The following is a 10,286-nucleotide window of genomic DNA, read 5'->3' on the forward strand; positions in this document are numbered from 1 at the left end:
TAGAAATCAGAATCCAAAAACAAGATCATGGCTTATGATATCATGATTCCAGAGTTTTGTCATCTTTTGCAAAATACTTCATGATTTGGACTCATGATGCATAAGATAGATTGCCGTAATTATAAATCAAATGCCTAAAATCATGACTCGATTATTTGTTTCTTCGTATTTATGTGGTTGATTTTAATTTTGTCGCCGGTTTCGTATTGTAACAACAAGTCGTTTTACTTATACCGCGTACCCCCGAAATTTAAAAGATACCTCATGTCATCGTAGTTCGTTTTTAATTTGAACTTCCTCCCGTTTCACAAAGTTCCATTTCACTTCATTACCACCATTTTGAATTTGAGCGATGTGCAAATTAGAGGAGGTCAAATCAAAAAGTGTTCAGATTAAAAGCGGTCAAACCAACGGGGGTACGCGGTATCGCATCCTACCTTAAAAATGTCACTCGTTTTCAGGAAATCTGGTGATACAAGGTTTTGGATATTCTCCAAATTGCTTTCGGCTTAAATCAATTTATGTATTATCTACCTACCCTTTCTGAAGTGTGACATAATTTATGCGTAAATAACTGGTAATCCCGAAGCGAACTTTAAGAACTCCTATTTAGAGTAACTCTTGTAGGAATATTCCTAGATACCTATTGATATTGCAGGATAAATATGTCTTAATAGGTTTAATGTATTTATAATGTCCATGAAAGTTCTAAATAATTTATGCGCATTAAATTTTCGATTCTTTGGAAAAACTAACGTTCGTCCTACCCATGGTTTTGGATGTGATCACGCCTCTGTGTCTATCGATCATCAAGTGACGAACTTTTTTTATGTGAAGTAGTGCAATAATGATAGGTACATCATCACATATTATCTAGTAATAAAACTTGTAAATGAGAATGAATGCTTGTCTAGTTATGGCTCCATTTGTTCTGGAAATGGTCGTATAATGTGTACCTCACATTTTTAGTTGATTCAGTAGCATCTACGCGCCGATACAATCATTTTCCGCTGCTAGATTATTCAACTGATTGTGAGTTGCATTTCGTAAGCCGTTGATTATCCAACCACTGCTCACTTTTCCCATTCTACAATTAATTCTACCCAAGCCACCGAATAGAACAGAAGCCACTTTTCGTGCATTATGGTCGATTGATTCGATAGTCAGATGATTTGTTTAGTTCGAGATGCATTTTTCACATTCTCGCTGATTGCTACCTCCGGCACACAATTCATTATCAAGTCTAATTGAGGGGCTCTGATTACTGGGTACCGAGGCTTATAAATACCATAAACAAACGGTAGAGCGCACAGAGGGTGATTTGGAATATCTAATGAGGTCGTGGCTCGTCCCCGTGTTTACGGATGGTCAGTTCCGAGTTTTTTTTTGCGGCCGACTCCATTCTAGACTACCTGAACGTGGAAATTGCGCAATGTGGCGACCCCTTGGTATCTCTAGGGTTGAATGTGGCACGCGACAAACCCCGCTCGAACAAAGTTGCCTCGCAGTTGGCCATGACTGCACTTCGGACATCGTTGAATGAACTATGCCTCGATGTTTTATGAGTTCAGCACGGCGTGGCGATTGAAGGTTAGCAACTGGAGAAATGTTCATATTTTATCTTGTAATTGTACACTTGAAATTTGAAAATTTCTTCGGAAAATGAGTATAAAAGGAATTCCCTAAGATATGGATTCAAGGCATAATGAGATCTCCAGCGGCAATAATAGTCTTTCTTGCGTTTTCAATGTCAGTTGAAGCTTCAACTTCTGATCTTATTACAGTCGCTACGGATTTGATTCAATGTCTCAAACTTCCCGTTCAGATCTCGGTAATATCCTGTTGGAGCGAAAGTGACAAATTGCGTTTTTGGAAAGAAATTAACTCATTCACAGCTGTTAGATTTTCCTCCGAGAATCAAGTCAATCTTCCCTGGAGCGATCGTGATCAACACCAGAGCTTATTGGTAATCGACGCCGATTGTTCAAAATCAAAAGACTTGCTGCGATCCGCTGGTCAATTGTTGTACAATCGAGTCAAGTGGATTATAATAAATAGTAAAAACTTGAACTGTAGGAAATTCTTGAAGTTTTTTGACGATCTTAAACTTTTGATCAGCAATGAAGTTTATTACATCTGTGAAGCAGACGGTGTTCAGGGCTTCGCAATAAAACAAGGTGAACCACACGTTCAACTTTCTTCGGAATGTCATGATCAAATAATTTGATGTTTCAGTATACCGACTGTCCCTTGCAACTGAAGTGATCGAGGAGACGTTCGGCTACTGGAACAAAGGTATGATCGTTAATCTTCAGCATATCAAGCATTCCTCCGTTCGTCGTCAGAATCTGAAACACTTTAAATTGCGTGCATCAGTTGTAATCACTCACAATGAGACTCTGAATCACCTGGAAGACTACCGTGAGAAACATGTGGACACTATCACCAAGAAGAACTATTTTCTCACCAAATACTTGGCCGAAGACTTGAACGCCACCCTTAAGTTCAGCTACGTCAACTCGTGGGGTTATCGTAACCCCAAATCGGGTAAATTTAGCGGCATGATTGGCGAACTACAGAACGATCTTGCGGATCTTGGTGGTACGGCATTGTTCCTGACGGCGGATCGTATCAAGGAGATCGATTACCTCTCGATGACCACTCCAACGCGGGCCAAATTTATATTTCGTTCGCCGAAGTTATCGTTCACGGACAACGTATTCCTACTTCCGTTCAGCGCACCGGTTTGGGTTTGCATAATCAGCTTCATTGTGCTCTCCGGAGTGCTTCTTTTGATCATTATGAAGGTCGAGCTGCGATGCACCAATGTTCGTTACGGGAATGTCATCCGGCCGAATTTGATGGACACGGTCATGAACATGTTTGGAACCTCGTGTCAGCAGGGATCGTATCTGGAGCCGAAATCGCTTCCGGCCAAATGTTTGATTCTGTTGAGCTTGATCATCCTGATGTTTTTGTATGCCAGCTATTCGGCCAACATTGTTGCGCTGATTCAGTCGCCGTCGAACAAGATCAGGACGTTGGAGGATTTATTGAACTCGCGCCTGGAAACCGGGGCTGAAGATACCGTCTACAATCGATACTATTTCATGGTGAGTTGAGAATGTTGAGTTTTTTTTAATAGGTCGAAGACTGATAACGGTGTCATTTCTATCATTTCAGCATGAAACAGAACCAGTGAGGAAAGCGATCTACGATCGGAAAATGAAAACTCGCGATGGAGTTGGTTCCAGTTTTATACCGTTGGATAAAGGCGTTGAAAGGGTACGCCAAGGACTGTACGCCTTCCACGTTGAATTGGGAGTTTGCTATAAGGTTAGATGTGTCTATTACTCATTAGCGTCACTTAAACTCAAACCTAGAGGGGGCTTGACCTATTCGATAAAAATAAATCCCTTAAGCAAGATGCGACCTTAGCATGAGAGATATATTTTTCTAGGGGGGGCTTGAACTTTTATAGGGGGGGCTTAGACCCCCCTAGCCTCTCCGTATTTACGCCAATGCTATTACTGCATGTTGTATACTTAAATTGCAAGACTTCTCATTACTGATCGCTAACGAAAAGTTTTCAAGAAGACCAAGGTTAAGAAGCAGGCCGCATGCAAACAGTTTGAACGGTTGAGTTATGAGTCCCCAGACATGCATAAATAATAGTAAGACTATGTTCTGGGAGTGATATTAGATACCAAAACCTATATTAACTGTTGTTTAAACAAGTTGGTCATTGTGTTAGTCATAAATTTCTAGTTATTTAACGAATTATAGAACAAAATGTGTTTGCTTGTTACTACATTTGCCGTTATGATTAAGCTTTATTCTCAGCTGTCAAAAGTCAACTTAAGCTGACAAAAGAACTACACGTTTAACGTGTAGTGTCTTTTAACTTTTGATTTTTGACGATAGACTGTCGAAAATTGGGAAAATGTCGACCCATTTCTTACGCAACCAAACTCGTTCATATTGTCTTCCACGATTCCTTTGGGTTGGCTAGTGCACTATAAAAGCAGACCATTTCTGCTTCTTCACGCATTCTTCTTTTGACGTTTACTACGTCTTACGGCAATATACTGGGTGTCAATTAAAAATAAAATGTTGGGACCGTCACGATATTATGTTAGAGTTTGAACTAAAGGAAGGCTGCAACTATGAAAATCGACTAAAATTCAAATGCAAAAAATCACTTGGCGTAGTTAACGTCATGCGGTCGTGTCTTGTACACAACCCCCTCTGATTTTTTGGACGAATCATAGACTATCCCCACAGATGATCACTCTGAAGAAAGCATAAAGAACTTCCAACAAGAGCTCGTAAGGTCACCTGCTGTAATCTTGGAGCTTCCATCTGTTAATTGGATAATTTCCAGTAGAATTTCGTAATGTCGGCTTTCTGCAGAATATTGGAAGAATTTCAGCTCAGATTGAATGCTTTCAGTAGTCAATGGACAAAATTCAGAAGAATCTCTGAAGGTTTCTAACTCTTAGAACTCCTCTAGATGGAAGGCTAAAAAACTTGCAATATAAGCTCTAAAAGTTTGGAAATCTTCCAGCAGAAGACTTTCAGCACAAATTTTGGGAGCTTACCGCAGATTCTCGAGAAATACCCAGTCAAATTTTAAAATGCTTCCAACAGAAGCTCGGAAGACTTTCAGCATAAGCTCGGTAGATTTCTACTGCACACTCTGAAAGCTATGAGTAGCATGTTTTTTTTTGTGAGAATAACATTCTTATGAATAAATGACAGCTGTCTTAAGTTTATAGAGATCAATAAAAATTTAAAATAAATAAACATCCAGTATAAGGTAACAGGCCTCTAAAAGAACCTTGAAGATCTTCTAGTAGAAGCTTGCAAAAACACAGCAGAAACTCGGGAAATATCAGCAGAATTTCCAACAGAAATTTCCAACTAAAATTCTGAAAGATATCAACAGATGTTCGAGAAGTATTCAGCAGCAACCTCTAAGAATTTCTATATAAGCTTTCAATACAATCAGAAGAATCTGTGAAGACGTCCAGCAGAAGTTCGATCGTAAATTTCGAAATGATAATCGCAAAGAAGGATTTCTTAGCAACATTATGAGACAAATTTCGAATGTTTTTTGTGGAAACTTCCAACCTTGCTTCAGTAGAAACTTTGAAAGTTTCTTCACTCATCTACCGGGATCATCACCAAAATATCAAAAAGCAGAAATTCGAATCGATTTCAGCAGAGGTTTCAAAGATTTCCAGAGGAAGCTCCAAAGGTTTCAGAGGAATCTCGGAAGACTTCCAGTAGAAGATCAGAAACCTTTTAGAAGAAGCTTGGAAGACCTTCAGAAAAAGCTTGGAAAACTGTCAGTAAAAGCTCGTGAAGCGTTCAGCAGAAGGATCATCAAAAGGCTTCCTGTAGAAGATCTAGTGGCTTTCAGAAAAAAAAATCTTAGAAAACTACCAATAGACCTCTGAAACCTTCCAGTAGATGAAGGCTTCCACCAAATATTTAGGAATTCAGTAAAACTACCAAATGAAAGCCTGGTAGACTCCCATCAGTAGCCTTTAATTGCAACAGATGATCGGAATTTAGCGAAATATCGGGAGACTTCCATCAGATGCTCCGGATTCGGAACAGAAGCTTGGATCGCTTCCATCAGAAATTCTGAAAGCTTCCGGTCCAGCTTTGAAGGCTTCCAACAATGCTTGAAAGACTTCCAACAGAGGCTTTGTAAACTATCAGCAGATGCTTCTAGTAACTTTTCAATAGGTTTCCAGCACAAGTTTTATATACTTCTACGGGACGCACAGTGCGTTGCTCCATGAACGAAAATCAATTTTAAAGTTATTTGTTTCGGCAATGATAAGTATCTGTGGAGTTTAGATAGTCAACGAGAAAGGAATCACCCCCCACGCGATGCTCACACAACTTACCCACGAATCGCAAGTGAGGCAGAGTATGATTGTATCTAATGCCCAACATTGACAATATGACAGTCCGCATCACAGAAGAACGTCTAAAACCGATTGCTGTGATCAACCCTCATGCCACTTACCAACGCAATGGATTCTGTATCCCACCGTATCCACAAGTACTGATAGATATCATCCACTATTAAAACAAGTATTGATAAGATATTCAAAGCACTAAATCTACTACAACAAGCGTCGTAAGTGACAGATGTCGGAGTAGCAGAAAATTAAATTTTATCGCTTTTTTTTCAGCACTCCTTTCAACCAGTACGGAGAATGTTGAGACCAATCTATTCAATCAAAATCTAAAAGAGAACATGACTAAAGGTTGGTAAAGTATACTTGATGGAATAAGCACACCAATTTTAACTTTGAATATAAGAAATCGGCACGATGAGTTGGCTATGAAATACTTATGAAATACTAACATGTAACTTTGATTATGGATTCAAAAAAAGTTCCACCGAGTTCCAACCTAAATCACTCACAGAAATGTTTCTTAAAGTGTCCTCTAAGAGGTCTGAAAGATACAGCTGCAACTCCCTGCAACTCTTCGAGATTTTTGACTATTTTTAGGTACACTCCTTAACCAGCACAAGTTTGAAAATGAGTTGTTTGTGATAAAAAATCCGAAAATTTTGCAACGCTATGTGGTCTTGGCTCAACCAGACATATCACCAGAGCATGTTTATGCTTGAAATTATATATTTTAAGTGTAGTGTTTACGATTTTATTCAAATTTTATATTACAAATGCGATTTTTTTTTGCATAAATGCGTATAAGTCACTTTTGCAGCTACGAGTGAGAAGAGACGAATTTGCAAATAACTTGTTGCATTATTATGAGCAATAAAAGTACAAATTGCGAAGTTTTTCTTGAAAAATAATGAAATTGGCGCTTAGGACAGTTTTGCGATTATGCATATTTTATATGTCATTTATGCAAATTGTAGCTCTTTTGACCAGAAACAACATTTCCTTCCATACCAAGGTGCTCAAATGACTTGATCTTTCAGATTTGATTTGTGTCCCGCATCTCCATAAATTCAACGCACTGTGGGACGCTCTAAAAGTTTACACGGAGAAAAAACCATGTAGTTTGAAACAACTAGAATTTTGGTTGAAATTCAAAATAAAATTTTGGTTGTTTCTACTTGATGTTTTGTTATACTAAATTGAAGATTTTTGTTGATACAAATTGTTTTCTTAGGTATTTTCAAACTGAAATATATGTTTGATTGTAATTAGATTTTTGTTATTATAAACTAAACTATTTTTATTTTCAAACAAATGTGTGCATTGTTTCTACCATGCTTTGGGTTATTGAAAATCGTCATTCAGTAGCTGTTTATTAGTACTGAATTTATTGGGGGCGATGAACCAGCCATCTTGAACATATTGTTGCAAACAGTCGTTCTCAAACTCAAACTCATAAAATTAGTTTACATAAGTAATCAGTGAGAAATTCGTTAAATATGTTTTCTTACAACTAGCTAGCAGTATGGTGTTTTATAGAATCTCCGGAATTTTGGAGAATTTCTTCACAGGGATCGTCAATTGAATTCCCTCCATCTGAGTCATATTTATAGGTATTTATAGGTGAAATAATTTTCGTTATGTTTTCTATTCATATTATTGCAGACAAAAAAGTGCAATCGAACAACTGTCAAAATGTTTTTTCAACGATTCAATAGTTTTCTCCATTTCACAAATTGCTGCAATGGAGTGCCGGGATTGTTATCACTCAACCCATACCAATATTTCTATTTCTATGAGTCGTTTTTTATATTTGTAAGTTAATATTATAATAACAATAAAGTACATATAAACACATCAGAGAAGTTTTAAAATAATGATAAGAAGAAAAACAATAAGGAAGTACAGACAAACTACCAATCACTCGTTTGTTTTTTAACGACGCATTAGTTTATTTCAAAATGAATTTTGTTTATTTCAAACCACTTCAGCTGGTTTGAAACAACCTAGATAATTGGTTGTTTTTGCATCTGTCAAATGAACAACCAATTTTTTGGTTGTTTGAAATCAGATTTTTGTTGTTTTGAAATCTCTTGTTGATTTAGGCCTTAACTTTGAATCGTAGTTTGTTTCAAACAACCGAAGTGGTAAATTCAAGCTAAAAATTTGTTTGGGCAAAATTCAACCTAAAATTTAGTTTGAAAACAACTGAAAATTGATTGGATTTACAATTTGTTTTTCTCCGTGAATTCCTTTACAATCTTGGCCTTCTGTAGAAAAGGCATTTGCGTAGCTCAGGCCTGCCAGACATTTTTGGCTCTTTTTTGACCCAATGGTGGTGCGTTCGTAATAATATTGTTCGATTTGAGAAATTTTTACCTCAAATGATAGCTTGTTTTTATATCTGATTGATACATGCATAAAGGAATCAAATTTATATTAAACACTTTGCTAGCGATGCAGGCAAATTGAAAAATTAGTCCGGGCGGCCCGTGGGTTGCGCCAATTTGTTGACTTAACTGCATCTGTAGCGTAGAGTTTGATATAAAGTTGAATTTTTATACATTGATTTGAGATAAAAATGTCTTATATTGGACTATTCTTGCGAACTAACTATTCTTGTTTCTAACATAATCTTGAAAAGTTTCCAGCAGAGATCTGAAACCTTCTACAAGCAGCTCTGGAGGCTTCCAGCAGCTGGAGCCCGGGAGTCGTACAGCTTAAGCTTAAGATTTTCGATATGGTTTCATGAGAAGTTCTGATTCCTTCCAGCAAAAGCTCTAAGGCCAATTTCTTCACCTTCGCTTAGGCCGTAAACCACGTTTACTCATATGGTTAAACTAGGTTTAAGGCCTAAGCGGTGGTGAAGAAATCGCTTATCAGTGCTTCCAACTCGGATCCATGAGTTCAGAAGACCCTTAGAGGCTTGCAAGACGACTATTTATGGTTTACGTACAGCTAATGATCGCTAGATTTCTAGTAAAATCGCCATATGCATTAATCTGAACTGAAAATCGAAGGCTAAATCTTGAAAGGCTTTGAAAAGAAAATCGATTTACAGCAAGAGCTTGGAAGACTTTCAGCAGAGTCAAGAATTGCATCCAGTAGGAGCTTGGGAGGCTTCTAGCTAAATGGTCGGGAGCTTTGCAGCAGAATCTCGGAAAGCTTACAGCAGAAGCTTGAAAAGTTTCTAGCAAAAAATTGGACGACTCCCAGCATCAACTTGAAGGAAGGCTTTCAACAGAAACTTCATGGTTTTCAAGAGAATAATAGATTACACATCAGAAGATCGAAGGTAATCCAACAGAAACTAGGTTTTCAGCAAAAGCTTGAAATACTTATAGCAGTATAATACTCTTAAGAGATTCTCTGAAGGTTACCACTTCGAAAAGTTTCGAGCAGGATCACGAAAGACTTCAAAAAGAACAATTGTTGAAGTTTCATAATAGTTTTTTTTACGGAAGTCTCAGAGATTGGAAAAGTTATAAGATAATATTATATTAAATAATAAAATATTACATAAAACGTGCGATTTTATAGCAAACAAATAAATTTCTTACGCTTTCATTCACTCCCCACAGGTCATCAGCGAAACCTTCCAGGAGGACGAAAAGTGCGGTTTGCAAGAGATCGAATACCTGAACATCATCGATCCGTACTATGCCGTGCAGAAGAACTCCTCCTTTCGGGAGCTGGTCCGGCTTAGTCTGTTCAGGTTGCGTGAGTTCGGCATTCAGGATCGGGAGCACTCGATGCTCTACACGCGTAAACCGGCCTGTAGTGGCGGAAGCAGCTTCATTCCGGTATCGATTGTGGACGTTTGGCCTGCACTGACCCTGCTGACGTGGGCATCGGGCTTTGCCGGGGGCTTGCTGGCAGGGGAAAATATCTGGGCACGAATCAGAGCGAAGCGTAATCTGGCAAAGGTCGCTAATGGGGATTTCTGTGGATGAAGAAGGAGGAAGTAGTTGGAAAATTTGAATCAACCGATTTTGTATTAATGAAGATTTATGCTTTAAAATTAATCAAGTTGAATTTAATTACATGACTACAAGTACAGTATGGCCCATAAAAAATACGAAAATAGTCATATCATATTTTATGGTAGTTTTTACATAGAAAATGTGAATGAAACATAAATATTATTCATTACTTGTATTGTTTAATCTAGTTAGACTCAGTTTTTTGCTTTGGATATGATTTTTATCAGTTACTTTCAACTTACCAGAGAGGAATTGGAAGCATACCTTCAAATTTTATCATGCGAACGTCGAGTGCAATATCTGTGTTATGAAAGCTTCTAAAACATCAACGATGGCGTGGGATTCTTCACAGTCCTTGTCTCCAGCA

General features: G+C 37.9%; 1 protein-coding gene across 2 annotated transcripts; it reads left to right on the plus strand.

Moving 5' to 3' along the window:
* The first annotated feature begins 1,471 nt into the window (after positions 1-1,471).
* On the plus strand, positions 1,472-9,948 carry LOC5563741. Of its 2 annotated transcripts, XM_021840039.1 has the most exons (5): positions 1,472-1,590; positions 1,785-2,177; positions 2,236-3,113; positions 3,184-3,336; positions 9,518-9,948. In XM_021840039.1, the coding sequence occupies exons 3-5, from the start codon at positions 2,298-2,300 to the stop codon at positions 9,887-9,889; spliced, it is 1,341 nt and encodes a 446-aa protein (XP_021695731.1). In that variant the 5' UTR covers positions 1,472-1,590; positions 1,785-2,177; positions 2,236-2,297; the 3' UTR covers positions 9,890-9,948. The 2 variants fall into 2 exon arrangements, with proteins under 2 accessions (XP_021695731.1, XP_001648018.2); XM_001647968.2 differs by lacking the exon at positions 1,472-1,590 and having other exon boundaries at positions 1,674-2,177.
* The last annotated feature ends 338 nt before the right edge of the window (positions 9,949-10,286 follow it).

This window comes from Aedes aegypti, chromosome 2 (genome assembly GCF_002204515.2).
Source record: "Aedes aegypti strain LVP_AGWG chromosome 2, AaegL5.0 Primary Assembly, whole genome shotgun sequence".
Lineage (NCBI taxonomy): Eukaryota > Metazoa > Arthropoda > Insecta > Diptera > Culicidae > Aedes > Aedes aegypti.

Bases quoted from the DNA above. Each gene is read 5' to 3' on its own strand.
- LOC5563741 (XM_001647968.2), top strand. From the start codon at position 1,706: ATGAGATCTCCAGCGGCAATAATAGTCTTTCTTGCGTTTTCAATGTCA. The intron at 2,178-2,235 runs GTGAACCACACG...TTGATGTTTCAG, and splicing joins GGGCTTCGCAATAAAACAAG to TATACCGACTGTCCCTTGCA. The intron at 3,114-3,183 runs GTGAGTTGAGAA...CTATCATTTCAG, and splicing joins ACAATCGATACTATTTCATG to CATGAAACAGAACCAGTGAG.